This window comes from Centruroides sculpturatus, unplaced genomic scaffold (genome assembly GCF_000671375.1).
Source record: "Centruroides sculpturatus isolate CEXI.00-Female unplaced genomic scaffold, Cexi_2.0 scaffold919, whole genome shotgun sequence".
Classification (NCBI taxonomy): domain Eukaryota; kingdom Metazoa; phylum Arthropoda; class Arachnida; order Scorpiones; family Buthidae; genus Centruroides; species Centruroides sculpturatus.
The window spans coordinates 154,858-181,943 of NW_019385088.1; the positions used below are offsets into that span (position 1 = coordinate 154,858).

Below are 27,086 nucleotides of genomic sequence, written 5' to 3' on the forward strand. Positions count from 1 at the left end.
TATTTAGATTTTTACAGCTATGGTGAGAAACGTTTAAAATCTACAACAGCCCTGTCGCGTCCTTTCAGATATACTAATGATGCGACAAAAGAGGTATTTGAATTGACCGGTATCGGCACCCTGGGGATTTGGCAGTGCGTGCATGCACGCTCTGCAACCGTCTTCGATTCCATTCATTAGCCACTCGTAGGGAGCTATTTGACTAAGTGCATTGTTTTAAGATTTAAAAAGTAAAGAATATTTTATATTTTTATGTACGTTTCTTTGCAAAGCTATATTTAATTATAATTTTCATTAATAATTTAAAAAAGGACAAAATTCGCCATTTATAATTCTGTGTTTAAGACAATACAATATAATTTTTTTTTTAAAGTATATTCATATAATTGAAGAATATTTTGTATGTACCAGTACATCCACCACATATTTTATTTCACTGAGTAAGTTTTTATTATTTTATTTTTAATTGTAGCCCTTATATCGTGGCTAGCGATTCGGAATGTAATTGTGATATTAAAAATGCATTTAGAGAAGTCTACGGTTTTTACTGGCTTATCGAATAAACGATACGAATGGACCCTAAACCATCACTGACGCGCAATTGACTAATTGCCCCTGGATGTCGGCTTCTTACAGAAACACAGCTTCCCTATAGTCAAATGTCACGGCACGCCCCTGATAATTTGAATACAGTATTACGTGATATTTTTAAATGCAGAAACTTATATAAGGAATTTGATAAAAATGTATTATTGTCACCGTTGTTAGAGCCATCTTATTAAACTATTCTATTGTTAATGTTGACTATGTTATTGTTTTGGTTGTTATGTCTTTGTTTTCTACGTGTTCGTGTTGTTAAGAGGACCCGAAAAGTGCCGGATAAGCTCCTTCCCTCATATATTGTAACTTTATTAGAAATAAAAAAAACACGCTTTGGACTAGTCGCCATCCTTCTCTAGGGCAGGCGTAATCTTTGAGTTCCTGTTTATATAATGCATATTGTATTCACCTATTCTAATTGTTTTTTCATACAAATATTCAGAAATTACTTGTATCATTCTGTATAAAGCCTGTATTCCAATATCGTACTTGAAAATTCTGTATGAACATATTTTTTTTTTTTTACAAATTTTCAAACATTTCGTAAAATTCGTAACATTTATGTAATATTAAAACACACGAATGTAGCTTATAGATTTTCTTATAAACATGTAAATTCTATGGGAAATTTTATACTAAACTTATTCAGAACAAACCTTTGGGTTCGGCAGTGGATCCGCTGGTGTACATGATCAAAGCCAAGTCGTCGGAAGAAGGCGCTTCCAATTGGATATTTGAGCCTGAAAAATATATTTATTACTGTATTTAGAATTCTCTATTTCTATAGGCAAATTACTTCTTATATAACTAACTTAGCCTTATTATAGCCCATTAATTGGGTAGATAGTCTGATAAATTTGTCTGGTAAATTTCAATTTTAATAGTAAATTTCTTTAAAATTTATTGCAGGAATCTTTGAATCTTATAAAAGTAGATAAATAACTCTTGGAGGTGCAAGTTGACCGGTAACATAAAATCCTTTTTCAAGATATCGTAATTCAGAAATTTAGAGGATATTTGCGCAAGACATTGTCTAAATATTAAGTGGGCCACGATTTTATTCACCCGTTTTGAAGCTTAATAACTCTTGTGCCCTCTGTCAAAAATTTTTGAAATTTTGCAGGGATGTTTGTGCGTATGGGACATTGATGCCATTAAATTTTGGTGGTTAAAGGTCGAGGGGTGGAGAAATACAGGTGGGTCACGTGTCGTTTCTCGATGTTGTTCGAAATAAATGAAGAATTTACTCGTTATTAGCAAAGTCTATAAACATAAGGTCAGGACATCAATACTGTATTCCCTATTTTAATAAATCTGGTTCCTCTGTATATAATCATTAATTAACCATTACTTATATTAACTCTTAAATCAACACTCTTCTAGAACTGTCAACAAGAAAACGGAATAATTCTGCACCTTTGGCTGACAAATTTTTATAATTCGGTGCCGAATACCAAACCATTANTATTAAAAATGCATTTAGAGAAGTCTACGGTTTTTACTGGCTTATCGAATAAACGATACGAATGGACCCTAAACCATCACTGACGCGCAATTGACTAATTGCCCCTGGATGTCGGCTTCTTACAGAAACACAGCTTCCCTATAGTCAAATGTCACGGCACGCCCCTGTTTTAAATAGAAATTTATGTAAAATATCGTTTCTTTGAGGACAAATTATTAGTGTGGTATATTGAAGTATTTGTAATTAATTACTGTATATGTGCCAGTGATTATGATAGTCTGTGTCTGTCATTTTTTTTTTGTTTTGAGATGTATTTAAAAATATTTTGGCTCTATGTTGCAAAATATTTTGCACAAAACTTGCTCTTATAATGAGAATCTTTCCTATGATTATAAAATTTTGAACAGCTTGTAAGTAAAGGTTTTTTTAAATCTTAAATGACAAACCTTTGTTATAATTAATGTTTAATTCTAAAAGTTACTTATACCAACAAAAACTAATTAATTTTAATAAAGAGTAGTGATGCAATGAATAGTATATTTGGCCAGGAGTGTGGCCAAATAGCCAAATATTCAGCCAAACTATTCAGCTTGATTAATGCACGTACAAAAATTGGTGCACAAACCGCATTATGGCAAGGATTGCGCATCCTGCTCTCTATTGGCCCATTGTCACTCTGCTTCGCCAATCACATTAGTTCATGACAGTTGTAGTGGACAGACACAAGCATCATGCTAGTATGTGATAAGTGATGATATCAAATGTGGATAACAATGAAATGTCCTACACATGTAAATAATGGAAAAAGAACAGAGAAGGACTGCGAAGTGAAAATGTGAAAATAAATATGAAATTGAGTTGATAACATAATCAAACAATTCAAGGCAGCTTATTGGTGCAAAATTCGCAGCCGTCAATGCCAAATAATTGTTCTCATAGATTTCAGAAAGCTAAATGCTTGTAATGAAAGTCACTTAGCATGCATGGGCAAAAGCCTGGGGCCATTCAGGCTACCAAGCTGTTTGGAACTTCAGTTATGATATATAAATTTTGTACAATGAAACAAAAAAGTTAATTTAATTTTCAAGTTTATAATAAGGGTTGATTTCATAATAACGCTTTACAGATCATTAATTATTATTTTTTCACATTTTATGACCTAAGTTTCAATCTAATGTGCCCGTGCAGTAAAAATTCATACAAATTTTTTACCCTTTTCACCCCTTTAGGGTTGAATTTCGTAAAAACTTTTCTTAGCATGCCTAAACTTTACAAAAGGAACACAGCCTCACATTTTTAAGTTTCTAGCACCAGTCATTTTGGCTCTGCATTAATTATCCTATCAGGACTTGTTCTTTTATATATGAGTATATAGATGACTAAACTACATAATAAGTAGGTAGTTTTCATTTGATTTGTTACCTTTTTTTTGATATCTTAAAAAAATAACTTAGTTATATTACTTTTCCTTTGATCTTTTACATAAATAAGCAAAAAATTGTGCTTTCTCGAACTTGAAATATATGTTCAGCATTAATAAAAGTTACCAAAATGATTAATTTACTGTGTTTTAGTTATTTCTTACTCCTGTTTTTAGGTATTCAGTATTCGGCCAAATACCGAATACCTAAAAACAGTATTCAGTTACTATTCAGTATTTGGCCGAATACTGAATAGTAACCGAGTATTCGTTGCATCACTAATAAAAAGACAAGTTAGAAATAAACATTTTACTTATTATTGTCTCAAAATTAATCAATGATTTAAACCATTGATATCCTGAGATCAAATACAAAACTAAAAGAAAAATAATAAAGTTATTGATGACATTTTGATCATAACAACAGTTATGAATAATTGTAATATTATTTAATAATGACATGGATTAATTACTTATAAATAAAATAATTGTCACTATTGCCCTCTTTAATACTCAGATTTCTAAATTTTGATATTTTCAATGCTTTAAATATTCAGGTAAATTGGTAAGATGTATGGCAATAAATCTAACATATCTTTATATTTAATTTTTTTCCACTGGTCTAATAATGGTATATAATGGAAATAATTGTATATTCTGACATACTCTTGGTCTTACCCTGCTGGGAGGATAATTTAAAATACAAAAGCTGACATTGTTGTCTAAAGAGGTTTTATAAAACATTTTTTATGGGAACTTTCTTAATAATCTTATCCACTGTATTTTCAGCCAATAGACTCTCCCTCTGTATTTTTTTGTTGTTTTCTCCAGTTTCTTTGTAAGAAAATCTTTCTGTAGCATTTGTTCTACCACAAATGGGTTTTTCTTCTGCACTTTATTATAATCTTTAAGTGTAATAAATAATTCATAATAATACTGTGTTCCTTCTGAAATACTTATTAGCAAATGTAACATTTGGAATAGACATATTATTTTATATATGTAGCTTGGAAGAATAAGGGTCAATATCATGGACATTTTGCCTTTGACATTGGCCCTTATTCTTCCTTGTTGCAGAGATTACATACGTACAGTACATATAATTGTGTGTATGTGTGTGGGGGTTGAGGGGGGAGAAATAAAAAAAACTCAATGAGCGATAATAGGTGATATATATCGTCATCGTCTCCCTTGCCATTTGGACTGTCAAGCGGTAACAATCAATGACATGTGGAAGCAGTTGAGTCAGAGATAGATGCTTTGTTTACAAACAACACAACCATTTATTAAACACGAAAGAAGCTTACAAGATTTCCGCGATCTTGGAAGTTCTGCGGCGGCTGCAGCCTCTGGGTCTTCCTCTCCTTTCCAAGTCCCATTTTGAAGGAGTGTCCCTTGTTCGCGAATGAACCATTCCATCATGTCTCGACAACTCCGGGACGATGTGGTCGACTTCCGTTGATGGAAAGATGTCGACCTGAGGTTGGGAGATGGAGACAAAGATGGGTGCGAGACACACACACAACAACACATCCGTCACTTGGAACTTTCAGGAGAAGAAGCCATCGCATCCTTGAATTTCCAGGGTTTTATCCATTTTCTCTCAGATTCCCCTTTCCGATTGGTCTCTCCTCATCACTTGATGACAATTTGAAACCTTTTGGGGGTACGGGAGAGGTCAAAATCGAAGTTTAATTCGATCTTCAACCGGAAATGGTCGACGAACTTACATTCTTCTATTGTTTAAAAGTTAGCGTCGCGTTTTCATAAAAATCTATTTCTAACTACTATATATTTTTTCTCTAAAACAATTATTTTAACGCGAATTTTAGTGAGGGTTCGGACCTGTCCAGAGCCTCACATGTGCATATACAAGGTCTGTTCAAAAAGTATTGGACCTTATTTTTTTCCGCGTAAACCAATGATGCGAGAGAGGCCTCCTTCGGTGGAGTTGTGGAGGGGAGACCTTATTTTTTTCCGCGTAAACCAATGATGCGAGAGAGGCCTCCTTCGGTGGAGTTGTGGAGGGGACAGTCATGCACAGCCCTGAATTTTTTCCCGCCTGCAGCAGCTATATTACATCAAATTTTGCCAAAAACCTTGGCGATACCCGAGTGTAAACCATTTGCAAGATTCAGCAGGCTTTCGGGGACGATCCTCGAGGCCAAAAAAAGCGCGGCAGGTCCGCAGCAATATCAAAGGTCATGTTGACAGTTTTTTCGACTCTCGTGGGGTGGTGTGTCGTGAGTACGCACCACAAGGCCAAACCATCCCAAAGGAGTACTACCAGGAGGTCCTTCGTCGTCTTTCCGATACAGTGCGATGCAAACGATGGGATCTGTGGTCGATCAAAACTTGGCAGCTCCATCTTGATAACGCATCCGCCCATTCTGTGCATCTGATTCGGGCTTTCGTCGCCAAACACAATACTCCTGTGGTTCGTCACACTCCGTACTCTCTCCACATGGCTCTGTGTGACCTTTGGCTATTTCTCAAGCTGAAAATGCCGCTAAAAGGAACCCAAATTTAGTCGAGAGAAGACATCATGCGAAATGCGACGGACCGGCTGATAACCATTCCAAAAGATGCAGCAGTGTTTCCAGCAATGGCAGGAACGCTGGGAGAAGTGTATAGATTACCAAGGAGACTACTTTGAAGGGGATTAGGGTTTTGTACCTCAAAGTCAATAAATTTATTTTTGCCGATCAAAGGTCCGATACTTTTTGAACAGACCTTGTATATAACAAAATTTACCCAAACCACTTTCTGATACCATAATAAAAGTAATTAAATAATTATTTCTTTACTTACAAAACAGAAATTGAAAAGATAGTAAAATACTTAGAATACTGTCAAAAAAATGGGATTTGAATTTTGTATAAAAGCAAAATTACCAAGCCACCTAAAATAAGTATAATTTGTAACTATTAATAAACATGATTTGACATTATTGAAATGCATGTAGATGCAATTCTAAACATATAATAATAATTTATTATTTCTTGAAATAGGCCACTGTCATAATCATAATCACTGGCACATAACAGTATTAGTTGGCATTACAGTATCAGTATTAATACAGAAATATACTGATACAGAATTTTGCTATAAATTGTATCACCAAGCAAACACCATAAATTCTATATAAATAAAAAAAATTGCTGAAAAACAAACATTTTTGGCTTATTTAAGAAGCCTTCTACTGGTGTAGCTACTGAAATTGAATTTACGAGATTCTAAAATGAAATGCATCATGCATTTTATGATATATTACAAAATATGAACAAATTTTGTAATATGTCTTAGAACACTTCTTAAATAAGCCAAAAACATTTGATTTTATAATAAAACAGTTGCTGGAAAAGTATTTATGATGTTTGCTTGGTGATTCAGCTTGGACATTTGGTTATTGCTTATATGTATAATTTTTAAAGTTTTCATAATGAAAATTTTGATATTGATATTCTAAAATATAATAATGTCAATGGTCATATGACCAAGGCAGTTAACGTGTCAGCCTAGTGCTTTGAGGGTCCTGGGATCAAATCCAGGCAAGTGATGATGTGCTTTGTGAATTTTTCATGGGTGGTCAGTCTAGGATATGTCAAGGCCCCATCCCTCACCACTTGGCCTTCTTCATTGTGGGCCTGGTTGACCCATAGTTTGGCAAAAAGACCTCCTTAGTGCCCACAATAAACATAGTGTCTAAAATGTCTTTTAGAGACTATTTATGTGTATTCTGTTGACTGTTTACAGTAAAAAATAAAAAATACTGATAGGCATAACTGGTTGAATTTATTTCTAATCAGTCATAATGTAATCAGCACCTCTTAAGTATCCATAAAATCAAAACTTAATATTTAATTAATTTCTCACAAATGAGCAAAAACTTTTTATTTAAGTTGAAATATTTTATTTTTGAATTAAATATCATTCTACAAACAAATATTAGTTGTATAATCAAATAAGTTTATACCAACATTATGTATATAAATATAAATATGGAAGGAGATTGGAATGATTTGCAAACAGTAATGCAGATCTAATATCCTTATAACTTAAAAACATTTCACAATTCTGTTTAAAGTATTAATTCAAAAAATACTTTGTCAATATATCAAATATATTATAAAGAATAAATGTATGCCAGTTTCAAAAATATCCCTGTAATATCCTTTGATTAAATTTGATATTGTATTTGTCACAGATAATATAATGTTAACAGAATAATCTGTTAAGGTCTTGTTTTAAATAAGAAAATACCCATCTGATTTAAAGTACTTAATTTTAACATGAGGTATATACAGTTTGGGTATCACTTTTATTATATGAAAATAAAACAAAATTGATATTTATAATTGTTGATAAGTAAACCTTTATCAGAAAGGTGAAATGCTATATAGTTCCATAAGCTATACCATAACCAGCAATTGCTAATTGTTCTTGAGTAACTTCTTCATAACTTGGTGGGGGCGATGATCTATCACAGATTTCTGCATCGTCGATATCACTGTTATAGCCTGAAAACTGGCCATTGCAGTTTTCGTTTGTCGTTAAGTGAGAAGTTGAACATAACCCTTGATCAGAGAATATGTTACTAGTAATATCTATGTCAGAAGAGTATTCTGTATAGTTATTATTAATTATTATGTTCATGTTTCCAATTTCAATTTCATTATTATTAACTAAGTCTGTAGCTAAAGTTGATGTTTCAGGAAAATTTTCATTTATGTCACTATTTATTGTGTTTTCAGGAACAATAGTTGTTTGATTAGTATGATTTTCTACAGGATTATTATTATTTGATTCATCATTATTTATTACATTTATGGATTCTGGTAATGGTTCCATTATGGGATCTAAACATGTTGGAATGTTTTCTGAAACAGTGTTTATATTTGCATTATCATCTATTAATAAATTAATTTCATCTTCAGGTAAACTTGAATCTGTGTTATCCATGTTGCACTCTGTAGTTATTAAATCAACAGATTCTTCACTCTCTAAAGATTCAGACTGAGTTCCTTCTGGTGATGTATTAGATTCTTCACGTTCCTGAAATCCTTGTTCTTCATTGGTTTCAGTAGGTAAAGGATCACAGTCTGTAGTACAAGAGGTAGTCTGTTCTGGATTTTCTGTTTGGCAACCTGAAGCTTCAGTAGCTAAGGAATTGTTGGGAATTGATTCATTTTCTATATTTATTGTAGTAAGTGTTTTATTAGCAGGTTGAGAAGCTGTTTGAACTTCTGTTTCTGTTCTAGAAGGTATATCAACTGTTACTTGGATTTCTTCAGGTGGATTATCTGTTTGGCATTCACAGTCTTCCTTTATTGGCACTGTTATAATATTTGGTCCTTTGGAAATGATTCCACTAAAAAGAAAATTAATTTTACATTAATAATTGAAAATATTAAATTAGGATATATATATATATATATATATAATATCCTAATTTATATCCTAAAGNTATATATAACTTTTTGAATTTTTACAAATAGTTACTGCTAATGACTTATTGAAATTTAATCTAACTAAAATAAATCTGGAAATTTATAATTTTAACTTTAAAAGTAAGAGAGCTCTAATTCATGTCATTTATAAAATTTTTTGATATTTAAATTTTATTTTGGCAACTATCCATAATTTTCTAGAAAAAATTTTCATTCCAATCTCACTAAATCCTTTTCATTTATATGCTCAGTAATTCTAAAAAGAAAATGCTTTGGAAATTGTTTATTTGTGGAATGTTTACAGAGGTGCAGAATGTAATACAGGTAACCCCCGTATAATACGGCACTTCTATAGCATGGATTCACTCTAACACGCTTCGAGAATTGGGAACATCCCCCGTATAACACAGTGCTTTTATAGCATGGGTTCACTCTAATACGGTTCGGGAATTTGGTTAAAACCCTGGTAAAACAAAATGTAATAAAGGGTGCATTCTTCTATATTTCCGCGTAACCGCGCGAGCATTCTAATTTTTTTTGTGGCTACTCTGAATGATCTTTCAACAAATAATTCATTTAATGGTTAAATTATACAATTGGGACCCTTATTTTGCCTCTAAAAGCTCATTTTAGAATTATAGATTCCTCCACAGGATAATATTGATAGTGCAGGCGCCGCCATCTTTCTTTCATCATCGTTCCTAAATGCCTACAAACAGCAGTGCACTCCTGTTGCAGAGCGACCGCTTTTAACGAATGCACCCACAAACTGTTATCAGTTGACGATGCTCACGCTGAGATCATCATATAAAATGAATAATCCTCTGGTAAAATATTTACTTAAATAATAAATAAGTATTTTACCTATGAAAAAAATGAATAATAAATCCGATTTAAATAAGGATTTAACAACATGTTTTTTAAATTTTGGAACATAACTTCTCTTTTCGCATTAGTTCTTTGTTTCGTATAACACGGATTCGCATAACACTGCAATTTTTTTGAACATAACTCCCATGTTATACGGGGGTTACCTGTATATAACAAAAATGTTCAATGAGTTGTCTATTCTTTTACATGAATGTAAGTTAAATATTTGAATCAGTTATAGGAGAGAATGAGAAAATCAGAGAAATGTGCACATTTACTAATGTAATAATTACAAATTCATCTTTTCCCAGAATTAATAATGAGCATATATTATTACAATAAAGAATAACTGACAAAAAAGTCACAGCCTAAACACTGCATTTATTGAAAAGTTCTGCAATTAAAACTATAAACATCTAAATAATAATAATACACAATGTTTTGATCTTATAGCCTTAATTTAAAAAACTATCTATTTATATATTAGAAAGGAAACAGCACTAACATTTCAAGTCAAGGATTAAAATATAATAATAGTAATATGGCAAAATATAAATAAAGCAATTATCAGAGTTGTAACAAATTTTATTAATTCTTTTTCCCATTAATCAAGAACTCTAATCTGCCATTAGAGCTTGATAATTCACTGTATAAAATGTTCATTTGGTTGCTTTATCATACTGATTTTCATAATTTAAGCAACTTATATCTAGAATCTCTTTAATTTCATGCCTGGATAAAAATCTTTCTAATGGTTTCTGCTAATTCAGAGAGTAATTAATTAATCTAAAATTCTTTTCATTTTTTATTCATACAATAATTATTACAGTAAAAAATATGGAAAATACTAGATTTATTGCTTTTTTACAAATGGAGTTATACATTTAAATAAGTTAGGCAAATTAATAATGGTATTCTTAATAAACAACATCAAGGTCAATTTTATTTAAATAAAACAATAGCTTTGTATGATCACTTTTTTACAACATTAAATGATGAAATTCTCCTTCAAAATACAAGCTATATTTTTGTAAGTATATATAAGTTAAACTGAGTTCTCCAAGGAGAAAATGAAATTCATTCAATTAACATATTAAAAATGATCATTTTTAGTTTTAAGTAGCAAAATAAACTAATTAAAATTACTTTCTCAAATTTTAAAATATAGTCTTCTTGATATCATATAAAACAATAACTTGATTCTTGAAAAAGAACTATTAAAAAATTCAAATTATTCATATTTGAGTGCTTATATATTTAGATTTATTATTAGGTTACCTGATTGTCCTAGATAGAAACTTCAGTTTCTACTTTTAATATTTTGAATGAAAAGAAATAATACAAGGATACACTAAGAATTGTAACTTATTTGAAAAAATTTTCTGAATCTACTGTGTGGAAAATAAAAAAAAAAAAAAAAGGAAAAATTTGCATTAAACTAATATATAAAAGGAAATATTAAAACAAATAATGTAGTGTTCTTGTACTATTAAATTTTTAAAAGTCAAGCTTTAATAGCAGCATTTATTTACAAAATTAACATTCCATTCCATTTTCAGGAGGTAAGAAAAATGGAACAATTCTATGTTTTTTCTTTAGATGATAAACCACACAATTCATAAATTTTTATGGTCTAATAAAGTTCAACTTTGAAAAACAGAAATGGGCGTGTTTTTTAAAATCTATTAATAATTTAAAGAATTAAAGTTTGCTGTTGAAATTCCAAATTTCTAAGTATAAAGCAGAACAGAAGAATGTAATTCTCTAAGTCACCAAAACTTTATTTTAAAAAAATGAACTGTAAATTAAATGCAGAAGCTTTTTGATTAAATAAACCAATAAATTTGTAAAAAAACAACAAAAAATAAACAGTTTTCATGTTAATTCAATAATATAAAATGTCCATTAATATTTTAAAGTTCATTGTATAACCTTATTAATATAGGCTAATTAAATAATGGACATTTTTTTCATTGATTTTGATATTTTATATTATGACAAAACTTTTTATATGGTATTCTGTTGGTATTGGCTGCTATTATCCAGATGTTACATAGTTGAAAGCTTTTTCTTTATAGTAGAGGCTTTCCTATCAGAAATACACAAACAATGCAGTGTGTACTTCCTCCACTCCCTGCCAACTCCAAGCTAATTTATTATTACTTTGATACTGCCATGCTATCCAGATGTTCTTTTGTATTAAAGAATCTCACTAAAACTAACTATAGTTTTCAGATAATGATTTTCATTATATAGTAAAATATAATGAAAGTTAATATATAATAATTAAATCACTCAAAGTATAATTTATAAGCATTTATTTTGTACAGCTTTATCTAATTATTGATCAATGATATTTATTTACTGTGAAATATTGCTGACATTTTTAAATTAATTTTATTACAATCAAATGATTTCACTTCCACATATGCCACAAAAAATAAAATCAGAATATAATTTATGGAACATTTATTTAAAAATATATTATCATCACCTGAAAAACAGGCAAACTTCTTTTACTGCCAGGTCAGCATTGATTTATGTTAAACTCTTGTTTCTAGTTTAAAGTAGAAGTCTGTAATCTGCCATTCATGGATATTTGCATTTACCAACTTTAGTGAGACTTCATTGGGGAAAATGCCCTATATTTATAGTAGTTAATACATTATGCTGATTTGAAATTAAAATTTTGAATCAAAATATTATGCAAAGTTAACCCCCCCTTTTTTTGGCTTTGTAATATATCAAAACATTTATTATGAAAAGTGTGATTAGTATAACCTTCTCCTAAGAAAGAGAAAGAAGAAAAAATGAATAAAAATGAAAATATCTTAGTATAATACACACAATACTTCTTAAGGAAACTCCTTAAACATCAAGAAAAATCATTTGACTAGATTTAAGTGGAAAATTTTTAAAATTATTTTTATATTTAATATATTTTTGCTTGTAAAAAATGTTTTAGATATATACAATACTGGTCAATTACAGTTCAGAAATTCTATTAAACTTCAGATTTAGTTTTATGCAAAGTTTTCTATATTGCAATATTTATTTTTCAATTAAATGTGTGTCCCCATTATTGTAAAAAATTGTTAAATATAAGCTATATATACATTTCAGAATAATTTATGGGAAGAAAAAAATTGTGAAGTGAGAATATTAGAATGTTTTCTCAAATTATTTTAAAATGTATGTGAAAAGCATAGCAGCTGCATTTTGGACTTTGTTCAGTAGACTTGTTAAAGGTTCTCTTTAGTTATATTTCCAAATAAAAATATCCTTAGAACAAGTACACTTTCATATTATTGGCACTAATAATCATTTTTGAGTTTCACTTCAAATATAAAATTTGTAACTTTCAATAGAAGCACTGTGTGAAAGAATTGTCTTGACCTTATGTTACTTAAAGAAAACACTGAATATTAAAAAACAAATTTAGTGTTTTTTAATATTTAATATTAGAAAAACAAATTTCTAATTTTAGTGTTTTTAATATATGTCCTTCTGTAGTGATATGAATAAACTCATAAAATACATTTATGGCCTTTGTACTATCAAAGGCCATAACATAATGCATTTTAGATTGACCTTTCTCACTATTAGAAAAATTTTAGATTCAAATCATAACTGTTCTGTAGATAACATCATTTTAGTCTTTAATGATGATTTTGAACTCCACTATAACAATAATCATACAAACAATATAAATATGACATTGAGTGTAAAGTGGGACATTGAAAAAGCGAAGAACAGCAATGATTTCTGCAAACTGATAGAAAAGTAGGAATTTAAGAACCATCCCAAATTTAATGTGAAATCAATTTTTTAGTTTCTAAACCTAAAACGATTTTTATTGGCAATGTTACAATTCATAAAACAAAAATGTAAATAAAGTGAATGAGTTTTAAAACAAAGATAAAAGAACATAGAATATATAATGTAGACTAATATATAGGCAGTCCTCAACCTTAAGATATGTATACAAAAATAGAATGTCTGAAAGTCAAGCAATAGAATTACATATTATAAAAGGAATTTGTTTCCCAGATTGTCAAAAGTGAAAAGTTAAAACTTTTATTAAGATAGGAAAGATTCACCATAAAAAAATATATGAAATATATTACAATACAACAAAACCCTATTTGAAATGTTAAAATCATAGTTAAAAAAATAAACAAAACTTAACATCAGAATCATTACTGAAAATTAACAAAACCAAAACTGGCAAAAACTGCTACCAAGCAATGACTTGAGATTTTTAATTGTTGGCTGATAGGATACCAAATTTAGAAATTTATATATGTTTTGTACAAAAGTTAAATTATGGTCTACTTAAAGTGAGAATGTTGAAAAAAATTAAGATTATACTAGAGATTATTGAGAAACACAACTAAACAATCTAATGAACTAACATTGATTTTTTTCTATTATAAAAATATACTAGTACAGGTAATTTGAAAGAGACAGTGTCATGACTTTGCTGATAAAGCACATGTTTATTTGTAATGATCATTAGTGATATTTATTTTCAATACATTCAACTTTGATTGAAATTGATATTAATGATCAATTTTTTCATGCATTTTTATATTCAATCACCTTTAATCTATCAAGAAATTACTAATATCTTCAATCAAAATGATTGAAAACATTAACTCTTAGTTTGAATTGAAGAATAACTAGAATGCAACAGTTATTTAATGTTTCTTGCTGGATTAAAGGTTGTTATTTTGTATTGAAACAGGGTGACTGAAGTTTAAAATTTTTATATATATGACTTACTATGAAAGAACAAAATCAGGTGAATGTCAACATTTACCAAGTTATTTGGTTTATGTCCAAAATAATTTTAAAATGTTATTTCTTTCACAAGTAAATGTTAAAATTCAAGTATGGGAGATGAATTCTTATAAACCTATTTTTTTTAAACAGAGTATAATATAGTAAAACAAACTACATTCTTATACAAGCAAAGTGAGGTAATAAACTTTTAATAGAATTTCTAAACTAACTTGTAAGATGTCCAAGTATATTACATAAATATTAAAACATGGGCATAAAGTAGCATTAAGAAAAATTATTACACTAGGTAGTATCTGGTTACAACAAAACCAAAACATTCAGTTAAATTATTTTTAATATTAGTATTGTGTCAATACCTGTTTAATACCTTATCCATGTAAATAGAATTACAATATTTTGTAAATCTTGTATAAACCTGTAAATTCAATCAAATTTTAAATAAAAACTAACACTTCCAGATATCCCTATATCATATGCCTAGTAAAATGAATGCCTATTCAAAACTGAAGAGAGAATTTGGATATAATACATTTGGAGAAAGTTCATCAACTTCAAATATTTAATAAAAATTGCAACTTTTTTACCAGAAAAGTTATGCGTCACTATCTGTTACAAGATTTTATTTTAAAAACTTTTGTCATTTTATAATAATATTAAAAGGCTTAATTTTCAAGGTAGAGATGAGTTTTATAAAAAATTTTACATACTAGTAACAAGTAAAATTTCATTTAATCCAATCCCATTTGAGATAGGGCATGACTCCCTCTCCCCACCCCCACGATTTTTTATCACCAAAATTTAATAGCATCAATCCCCCTAATAGAAATAGAAGTTTTAAACAAAAGAAACAGGAATTATTAAACTTCAAAGTGGGTGAACAAAAGCATGCCCCCAAACAAAAATATTAAAAAAAAAAACTGCCAACTTGTTTGCATTTCTTGAAGTTCAAGATTCCTAGTACAAAAGTGTAAAAATCTGGGGGGGTCATTTTTTGACCAATCACCATGCATTTTCTTTCTATTATAACAGCTTGGAAAGTAAAATTGATCACAAATGACCAGGAATTGCTCAGACTGTAAAAAGTAGCCCAGTCTGGCAACCTTGTGTACATTACACACTCAAAAACTAACAAAGATAAGTAATCAATGAGAACTTTACTCATAATGCCAAACTTGCAATAAAAAGCAGCTGATAACATATATACTATAAACTTCAGACCAGCATTTCTATGATTCAACACAGGTCATCAATGTATGCTGTAATAATACAAAATATCTTTTAGACTTTCACAGATTTTGATCTTTCATGGTAACATATGTACAAATTATTATAGGTTAATGTAATCTGAAAATGTTTTTTGACTTTTTTAAAAAAAATTATTAAATAAATTTTTTCCCTGTTATGTTTCACAAGATTATTTTTTCTATATTGTAATTATTTGTGTTTTTTTAGGATTATATCAGCAGCAATTAGTAAATTGTAATTAAAATATTAAGAATGGATTACTGTAACAAGTGCTTTAAGTTAGTCAATAATTGCTGATTCAAAAAACCTGAACAAGTCATTGCAATTTAAATGAAAATAAGTATTAAATCATAAACAGGATTTATTTAGCTAAAATTTTAGGTCACAATTATTATTAAATAGTACATTTGTATATATATTTTGTTATAGAATATAGCATCAATATTTTAATATCTGTTGGTATATACAGTATAAAAATTGTTATAATTTAAAGAATGTCATATCAGGTGCAATATATGAAATAAAATAATTTAAAATTTCTAAAATCAATCATTTTAGATACAAAAAGAATCTAGAATTAAAATATTAAAATAAAAATAGAAGCAACAATCAAGGATCAGTAATTTATTAAATTTTATACTTTAGTGTAAATCTGCATTTGTAGGACTAGATAAAACTTGTCAAATATGTAAATTATTCAGAGAATTTTATACTCAAATGAGAGATGATCTGACAAAAATGAAGAATTGTTCTTCTCACTTATAAATAATTCATTTTTTTCTTGGTGGATAGCTAAACAATACTTGGCTCTGATCCATGCAGTGGCTTAGATTGTAATAAAATCTTCAGCAAACCATAACAATCAAAATACTTGTATTTAATGACTTGAAAATCTAAAATTGTCTTTATATTTAGATAAAGAATTAAAGAATATCATATACCCTAATAAATAAATGTAACTGAAATCAAATAGAACAGATGATGAAAACATACAGGTATGCCTCACCTTACATCGGTAATTGGTTCCATGAGAGGTGACTTAAGTTGAAAAATGACGCAAGTCGAATTTACTTGTCACTAAAAACACCAATATTGAGCACTTAAAGACTGCTAAATAAGACGACAACACAGAAACACAGATGTTTTCATGTTTCGTTCTCTAGGATTTATGATGATTATATTAACATTTACTGTAAATGTACATATTTTAATATGATTTTATATGCTTTAACGCTTTTCTAGTTATATTACGACTTCAATATTTGTGGCGGATGGACAAAAAGTCAAATAAAATGACTTGATTTTTATTTTTCCATATATTTTTTGACAAACGACGTATAATCAAGAACGAAATAACTCTAGGTATACCTGTATAGTGTATTATGAATTAAGAAATAGTAACTACTTGTTTCTAACAAATATCTGAAATAAAATTGGAAAAAAATTTAATTTAATTTGGAATTTTAATAATTAATTTATTTATGTTATGTTGAAGTTTTTGCATATTGAAGTATAGTATTTTAATTTGCTTTTATTAATGTTATGTTGAACAGCTCAAAACATATTCAGCCATGAACAAATACAATTTGTTTGGGAGTTGTTTCTTTGGTAACATAAAAAACTTTTAATTTTCCTGTGAATTGAATGCAAGATCACTGCACTTCAATTTTTTATACCAGTATATATATATACTGGTATAAAAAATTGAAATGCAGTGATATATATATATATATATAGGCTTCAAAGTTAATCTTTAAGAAAAGATATTTTTAAACAGATCTATTTCAATTCTACAATTAAAAAACTGCATTGAAAATACAATGAAGTAGCTATTCTAGCAAACATAATCAAAGATGCTGTTTATAGCACTGAAGAGAGAGAAAGAAAATGGTAGGTGTAGACAACTTCTATGTCAAATATATATTTGTTAAATAAATAAATTTTTTATATTATTATTCAGTCCAAATTGTTAAAACTACTTTTAAAAGGCTCCATAGGTATATTTTACCCATTTATCTTAATTTATACCTACATTATGATATTAAATTTTTTATAAAATAAAAATATAAAATACTTATGAGGAATAAGCAAGACAAAGATTATTCTTTATATTATTAGCAAATTCTAGAAAAATAAAATGGTTAAACAAGCAATATCTCTTAGATAGATCAGTTTAAAATACAAAGAAATTATAAGAATTAAGGCAAAGTGGCATCTTTATTAGTATTCAGAATACATTTATAAATTATCTCATAGTAACATATCTGTAAATTTTTACAAAAGTTCCTATTAATATATTAAAAACAATGATTAGTAACAAGCTTGGAAAAGAAACAACATAGATAAGAGGCTTGATAAATTATTAACAAACATCAGTTCAACAGTCTCAAGTTTATGACTATTCATTATATTGCATCATTGACCTTTAGTACCATTGAAGTAATGGCAGTGGACTAGACAAATACTTTAAATATGTTATATGTTCAACCCACATTATTTGTACTTTTGAATTATTTGATTATCACCATTTTGTCAAGTTAAATTTTCTTAATTAATGTACCACTTTTTTGAAATGTGTGAAAGTTCATTTAGTGTGAAAAGAAACTCATTTTTTTGACTCAGTTCTAAAAATTTAATTTTTTTTAATTAGGAAAATTAAATTTTGATCTACTTAATTATTTTTACATAAAAATTATGTGTCTTGACACTATTTTTGTGCTTGTAATTCTGATATTTTTAGCAGATTTTTTGCATAGTTTAATAACTAGATCAATCACAATTCTTTAATGATCTAATCAAAATTTTAAAAGTAATTCAACTACATTCGTGCAAATTTTTAAATCTAATATTTATGATTATTAAACAAGCTATTTTAATCTATACTTTTATTAATTCTAAACATAAAAACATGCTAATTTGAAGAATTGTATAAATTATCTAACATTTCAATAGATCTAAAATGTTAATTTATTTAACTCTATTGTAATGACTTTCTAGAAACTTGTAAATTTTATCATGTTGAGATATTAAATTCTCTATTTCTCTTTGAGATTTTTAGAAAATGAGTGAATTGGTAATTTTGAGAGAGAAATCTCAAATTACTAGGCAAGTTTTACAAATGTATATATAATACACTTGTTTTCTAAATGAAAACCATGACGGTTTTCATTTATGATATGACATCATCAAAAAACTGACACTAATTTTTTGAGTATTCATTATATATGTATATAATAAGAAGTTTTGAACTATGTTTTTTGTTATGTTAAATTAGTTGTAACAAGTTCTTAATTAGTTCTACTTGATCTCTCAATCATCAATTAAAACAAAAATATACTATTTAAATGCATTATTAAATATTAATTTTCATTCTTTTTAATTAGGAATGCAAAATAAATATACTTATTTTCTTACTTAGTTTGTTCCTTGGGCCCTATTAACACCGGATTGTTCCAGACAGTTATGTTTTCCGAACTGTCGGGAACGACGTTTTCGGATATCGGCAGCAGAATGAAACTCTGTCCCTTGATCTGTATAATTTGGCTCACGTTATCGCTGTTGGGAGGCGCAGAAGGAGACGTGTGAGTGGTTATCACGTTGTCCAGTGCAGAAAAGTAAGGCGGGAGCATATTCAATGACAGCTGGCTGACGGAATAGGCATTGCTCAGAGGCGGAGCAGTCGGAAGAAGATGCTCGTGAAGATCTTGCTCATTCACCCGGTGCCTCTTTGCATTTTTTTGACTAGCATTCGTTCCGCAGAAGTGCAGCAGGGCACCCAACAAAATGAGAACTATTCCAACAAGAGAAACTATTAACCACATGTAATCCCATTTGTGGAAAGACAGAAAAACGCCACCAATCACCAAGATACAAGCAAACATTCCTAGAACATAAGAACTGCATATTTGTGGATTGCACATGCAACAATTATCGTCGTCTCTTCTTCCTTCTGAATTTTCATTGCCAGGTTCCATAGTAACAAATTCCTGTCATTAAAAAACACATGAACATATGTATATTTACATACATTTAACATATAAAATATAAATAAAGCAACACTATGATTAACACAAAATTAAACATTATCATCTGTATGCTACTAGATACTATTGTATTACCTTTAGTTTAGTCTATACTAGATAATTGTGTTTTTCTTAGATAAATTAAATATTCTAAATGATAAAACGCTCATTAACAATAAGATTATTGATTTAAGACATTTATCAGTTAATATATAACATTTTTTCCATCTATAAATTTAAACAATAAGTTTGTTTCTTAACCTACATTTATCAGCACATAAAAGAAAATCAGAGATGGTGAGTATAAAAGCTCGTGTTAATCACATACCTGTTTAAAATATATATAAATCAATTTTGTAAGTAAAAAATCTATACTTTAGTTAAGAAAGATGCGAGTTTGAGCTGTCATCTTGGCCTAAAATCGTACAACAATGAGCAAAAACCACCCCCATTCTAGAATGGAACATGCGCACAACGACCGATATCACACCTGAGCAGGTGGGTTCGTCGTTTATTCACTTTAACACGAGTAATACTAAACACATAAACACATTTACTCGTAGATGAATGTAATTAAAACATTTAAATTGTGCAAGGGAACGAGGAAATACAATTATATATGTCAAGGTCCTTTCGTTAACCAGACAGAAGCGAAATTTAATAAGGTGATGTCACTAGACTGGGGTGAATAACCCGAACCCTTTTTCGATCGATCGATCGATCTATGATCGATCTATAATCGATCAGTAAAAATTACCGTTATCTCTTATTTATTCGTTAATTAATATGCAAAACTTGAACACATTAATGCAACGAACTTAAATTTATTATCAATTAGGGCATTTACTTTTCATTTCCTCATTTCTGGTATACATTTTCTAGTCACAAAACAAGTTTAGTGTTAAAATGCGAACTAAATTTTGAATTTTTAATGCATAAATGCTTTGTTTTAAAAAGTAAGCTTGAGTATAATACATTTACACGATGGCTGGAAGCTTTAAACAGAAGACTGAACTTGGAAGTGACCAAGCGAAGAAAACATTCAATGACCTTCACAGATACTGCTTTGTCTATCGAATTCATTTTAGTATACATTTGTAACTTTGCCTTTCTTTTTTAACATCGTCATCATTCATTAAATCGTTCCACTAGTGCATCCGGTCAGGGAGAGAATAAGAGGATATTCTCACATGCTAAGGTCATACACCCTTCAGGATATAGATTTTTTTAAGTTTATTAAATACATTTTCACTACTAAAGTTTTTCGTGCTGTGGCCACTGAATAAATTGTTAACGTGTCTATTTTAACCTACAAGAAAGTGTTAAGATACACACGAAAATTACAGTAAACACGAGTGGTAGTGGCCTAACCGGTTGTTAATTTCCCGCGGCTAATGTAAATCTAAACATTTTACTTACCACAAAATATAAAACAATCCAGTGTTTTGCGCTTTATATTTTCTATAAATTCTCCATGTATGTATATAAGTTTATAAAGCAATTTCTTCACAATATAAATGTATCCATGTCAGATTACACGCCAGTTCTAAACAAAGGCGATACAACACAGCGACTGGAACACAGACGGAGCTCGTTCGTATCTCAACCCTGCGGTGATGAAAATAACGAACCACCAACCGGTTTCTATAATTTGGATAACCGGAACTTCGAACTGCTCGTGCACTAATGTCTCCCCAGACATACCCTCCTAAACGAGGTTTTTCTTTTTTCTTTAATTTTTTCCTTCTCCTCTACCCAACTTCCTACTCTAATTGAGACTGCGCACAGATACTATTAATTTTAACTGCATTATGAATAACGCATTTTATCTCGTGCAATTTTTTTACACTTTTCGTATTTAAAAATATTAATTTTAAGCGGTTTATAAGTAAATAATAATGCGCTTTACCGATATTTTTTATATATAACCGGATTATGTATATAAATCGGCGTATATATCCTGTAAGTGTTAATGAAACGTTAAACTACGTGAATCACCACATCCGATAATTACTCATAAATGATTAATACATAATTAAACACTTTAATTTTTTAATATTAATTTATTTAACGTTTAAATAAATATTTTACAACAACAAATCTATGCAAACTGTACATATTGAACAATTAAAGTACAGCTTCATAATTTGAGGAAACTTCACACTAAACTTCTTACACATTTAAGGCATCATAAATAGAATTTTTTTTTCTTATTTTCTTAATTACATAATTATGTAAGAAGAAATCTTTTTCCCTCACATTATCTGCTTTATATCAATCACAAATAAGAGAGAAACTGTATATTATACAGTATAATTAAATGTAATAATATTCACAATGTGATAAAAATTTCAATAATAATTTTATATAATTTACATAACATAACAAGGTACAGAATTCAGTGTGTTGGAATATTTTACTGATATGTCTTCCTCTCTCTCTATATATATATATACAGAAATGTAAGGAAACAAACAATAAACTTTATAACAAAACAAGTATTTTGACTTAATAAATTAATACTTTAGCTTTTCTAAGCGAGGAAATAGCCACTCCATATTTTGTAACGACAACTTCCAAATCGCTCCGCGAAGTCAAAAATGGCTTCTCAAAGCAGGTTCAAAGTTGTTATTATTGTATGGAGTTTATTATTATTATTTTTCATTTAGTGTACATATTGATTTTTTAAGGCAAAAACACATTCAATGATTATTATGTACAATATCTGATGATAATGATAATTGGAATCTCTACAATCGGACATTTAGAAGTTTTATGATTTAAATAGGAATTCAATATAGAATTATCTTCTCATTTTTCATTCTATGAATTATTTTACTTTATTATTATTATTATTTTTTATCTAAACTGAAAATACCATTACACATTTATATTGGAAGAAATAAATATGCATTTGGAATGTTTTAAATTTGTTTTCTTTACAAATGTTTAAGATTCTAGGGCTCCTTCTTCTTCCAACTTGGTTAAGAATTTTGTAACTCTGTATTCGGGTTCGGTCTGAAATATTCAATTAAGAAATTATTATGTTTTATAAAATAAATATCAAATTAAAAAATGTTATCACTTTGTAAAAATTCCAAAACCTATTTCATATATCTGTAAATACATACAAGTAAATGTATATAAAAACTTATTTTTTAATATTTTCTGCCTAAAATTGTTTGTTTACTTTTATTTATAAAATTTTAAAATAGTAATAAGATTCATTTTAATACATATTTAGTCTATTAATTACAAAATAATTTAATTGAATATTGTATAATAAAAATATGAAACAAACACAAATAAGTTCCCTTTTTGTTGATCTACATTTTTATTTTTAAAATATGTTAAATTTTTAGACAAAGTGAAAAAATAGGTTCTATATGTCAACGAATGCTTCAAAATAGTCAAAACTACAGCTGTAGAAATAGAACTAAATATTTTAATTGTGAATATGTTATGTTCTGAACAACCATTTACAACTCATTTAAGAAGTCTTCAGGTTACATGTTGAAGAAATTTTAAAATAGAATAATATCACATGCTAAATGGGTTAAAAACATTTGTTCAGAATATAATCTTTTCACTGTTAAGATGTTTAGCTCTGTTTCTAATTTTACCAGTGAATGTTTCACTGTGTGCAGTTTCTATCTGAGACTATAGATAAAATTTCATTTTAAGATGCAGCTGTAATGGTGAATTTGTTTTGTGATTTTAAGTAGTTTACTTAAGTGTTGTCTGTTAATAATTTCCAGTAATAAACAGACAAATGCAAGAATAAAATTGTTTCTGTACTTAAAATATTTGTTATATTTGTTATATAAGTTTTTTGAAAAATATTATCAAATATAAAACATTCTAAATACTTGTCCTACAGTAAATTACTTTCTATTTGCAATTCTTTTATGAAAGATGACTTGAAGAGGGATCAAAAGCAAATATTTATTGCTTTTCCCTCTTCCCTTTATTGCAATAATTTTGATAATCTTGGAATAACATGGAAAGACATTAAAAATTATTTTACCACTTCATGGATATTTGCTAAAAATAGATTTTAACTAAGCAATATTTTAATCTCTGGTATAAATATTTAAATTTGAAAATGAATAATTTATTTTGTTTAATATTAAAGATTATCAATAACAAAAATTGCCACAAAGGCAAAGCTTAAGGAAAGAAGATGAGGAAGAATATAATAATAATAGCTGATAGAGGAATGAGAAGAATGATGAAAACAGAAAAATGGAAAGAATTCCTGGAGATGAAAGGCATGCCAGATGCCATAAATTAACAATAGACAGACTGAAATATCAATGGCCAGTCATGTCATCAAAATTTGGAAATTTGACAAACACACAAGTTTCCTAAATAGCAAAGCATTTTGTTCATTTGATTATTAATATTTTAAAAAATAGCTATAAAGATATTTATAGTATAGGAAAGAAAATCCATTTGTAATTTGATTTAATATATTGTTTTTCAGATATTCTATTAGCATAGATTGAATATATTTCTTCATAGAAAATACAAATATCTATTGAATTTCAATAGTTTTGATAATACGACTGTTGAAATTCAATAGATGTTTGTAATATGACGGTCAACTCTTTTTTACTTCAACTTGGGAATTAGGGGGAAATCAAAAAGTTCAAATTATCAAAAATTAAATGCTATTTAACTCTTTAAACATGAAATTGGCCAAAATTGGTTTTATCTGTTCAAAACAAAATCAGCATATGAGAAAATTGTTTGACTGGTTTTGGTATACAAGTTCCCCTTTAGCCTGAGAGGCAAGAACAATTTACTCTGTAGTTATATACTAGAATGTTTTCAGAGCTTAGAGAGTTAAATGCAAATTTCACTAAAAATGGCAAAAAACAATTTGTTCTCATGTATTTCAGGGAATCTCTGAAATAATGCAAACTATAAATCAGTTCAATCTGTGTGTTACTTTTGTTTTGGGGGTTTCATATCCTAATTATGAAATATACTAGCTTCAAACTATCCAAATTGATACTAATCAAAACTCAACTCATACCTTACAAATTCAGCTAATGATAATGTTTACAGTCATATTTGATGACCTTAGAGGTTCTATTCAGTATTCAGTTTCTTTTATATATTATGGTCTGATAATGGTCATTGAATATGAGCAAAAACATTAAAATTAAAGTGTTTCTTGTTGAATATGTAAGGTGTCAGAGTTAAGTTTTGAATATTTATCCAGTTGTTCCTTTCTTTACATTTTATATTAATCAATTTGAATTAATCATATATTTTTTAAACACTAATTGAATTAAAATTTAAAGGAAACTATAAGTTTGAATTTTCCTACAGTTTTGAGATCAAGAGAACATGCTGGCCAGGGCAACAGTTGAACATATTCTGTATCAAGGAAGATCAGGACAATACAGGCAACATGTGGTCATACATTCTCCTGATGGAATGTAGCATTATGAAGGCCTTGAAGAGCCATGGGCCTTAACACATCAGAAATGTAATGGCGTTCAAAGTGCTGAAAATGCAAACAAGAGGTGATCGAGACATGTATCAAATGGCACCCCATACCATCACTCCAGCTGATGGGCCAATATGATGATGTCGAACGCATGCTGACAATGTGCATTCTCTATGATGCCACCAAACACGGATGTGGTCATCATGGTGCTCTAAACAGAACCAGGATTCGTCTAAAAAGACAACATGACACCATTCCTGTTTTCAGGTTTGTCATTGATCACACCATTGGAGGCGCTCCTGCCTGTGATGCAGCATCAAGGGTAGCCGAAATTACAGTTGCTGTGCTGACAGTCCATGCTGCTGCAAATGTTGTCGAACTGTTCGTGCAGATACTTGTTGTCTTGCAAATGACACCATTTCTAGACTAAGGGTTTGTGACATGGCTGTACAATCCGTTAAGGTCAGGCAGATAAGATGTCTGTCTTCTCGGCTGTTAGTGATGGGGCTGCTGAGATCCTGCACAGCATTCTATATGACTGTCCTGAACCCATCGATTCCATATTCTGATGACAGTCATGGGATTGCGAGCAGCATTACTGCAGTACAATAAACCGCAATCCCGGTAGGCTACAATTCAACCTTGATCAATGTCAGACATGTGCTGGTAGGCATTTCTCCTTCTTACACAAGGCATAACAATGACATTCTTACCAGAAAACAACATTCAAATGAAATTTCCATATGAGAAACCTGCTATAAAATCTCTTCTTTTATACACATTGTAGGTGTCACTACTGCCGCCTTGCCTTGCATGAATGCATTGAAAAGCTAATCATTCACATATCACAACATGTTCTATCTGTCATGCAAATTTCACATGTGTGGTGTGCCTCCTTCCTGGTGTAGCAATTTTAATGGCCAGTAGTGTATATCTTATGTTTTTTAAATATTTATAAAAAACATACATATTGTAATTTGAGCATAGAAGTAAATTATAATGTGTAATAGTAAATTATAAAATTAAGTTGCATTAAATGTAACATCTTTTTACAATTTACTATTATATAGAATGATTTTCTGAATTTTACTTGTAAACATTTATAAATCAAATTCTAAAAATTCTAGAATGAAAAGTGAATCCAATAAATTATTTATATAATTCAATTAGAATAATAATTTCATATAATCCTATAATGTTAATTTCTTTGTCACAGAAAGATAATGTCAAAATACAGGGTGTCCACCATGAACCTGACATTTGTTTCAATTGCGATATCGAAGTGCAAGGCAGTAATCAGATGTCGTGCATTCCATTAGGCAGAGAAACTGTGGAAGTTGTATAGGTAATTTTGAAAACCTGCCAAAGTGACTGAAGGTGGCGTGGCAGTAATCACACACAAAATGACTTCTCCACAAGAATGGGCGCAAGTTGTGTGGTGGTACACTGAAACAAATTCCATGATTCCAGCAGGACGGTGCCCCTCCACATTGGAGCCTGCATGTTCAATGTTTCCTCGACACACAGTTTCCCGATTGTTGGATTGGGCGCAGAGGACCGATACCGTGGCCTCCTCGAATGCCCTTAGACTTTTTCATTTGGGGATTTGTCAAGGACAAGGTTTACACCAGTGTCAAAATTTGTGATCTTCAACATCTTCATGTGCACCTTTATGATGCTGTTGCTGCTGTCATGCCCAAGATGCTTGAAAAAACCTGGCAGGAAATGGAGTATAGGCTCGATGTTC

At 29.4% G+C, this 27,086-nt stretch overlaps 3 protein-coding genes across 4 annotated transcripts in view; all 3 read right to left on the bottom strand.

Moving 5' to 3' along the window:
- The window catches only part of LOC111634504 (long chain acyl-CoA synthetase 8-like), a 7,289-nt gene extending 5,877 nt beyond the window's left edge, over positions 1-1,412 (bottom strand). The window contains exon 1 of the mRNA XM_023379297.1: positions 1,257-1,412. Within this exon, the coding sequence (XP_023235065.1) occupies positions 1,257-1,290 (34 nt within the window). The 5' untranslated portion in view covers positions 1,291-1,412. The remainder of the gene's footprint in view (positions 1-1,256) is intronic.
- Positions 1,413-6,567: 5,155 nt separating this feature from the next.
- Positions 6,568-21,815, bottom strand: LOC111634506 (putative uncharacterized protein DDB_G0282129). Of its 2 annotated transcripts, none has more exons than XM_023379300.1 (3): positions 21,298-21,815; positions 19,271-19,842; positions 6,568-8,856 (listed from the first exon to the last, which is right to left on the bottom strand). In XM_023379300.1, exons 2-3 carry the CDS (start codon positions 19,828-19,830, stop codon positions 7,881-7,883), a joined length of 1,536 nt encoding a protein of 511 aa, XP_023235068.1. In that variant the 5' UTR covers positions 19,831-19,842; positions 21,298-21,815; the 3' UTR covers positions 6,568-7,880. The 2 variants fall into 2 exon arrangements, with proteins under 2 accessions (XP_023235068.1, XP_023235069.1); XM_023379301.1 differs by lacking the exon at positions 21,298-21,815 and adding an exon at positions 20,207-20,588.
- A 106-nt stretch (positions 21,816-21,921) lies between these two features.
- The window catches only part of LOC111634503 (vesicle-fusing ATPase-like), a 73,684-nt gene continuing 68,519 nt past the window's right edge, over positions 21,922-27,086 (bottom strand). Inside the window, exon 16 of the mRNA XM_023379296.1 lies at positions 21,922-22,896. Within this exon, the coding sequence (XP_023235064.1) occupies positions 22,828-22,896 (69 nt within the window). The 3' untranslated portion in view covers positions 21,922-22,827. The remainder of the gene's footprint in view (positions 22,897-27,086) is intronic.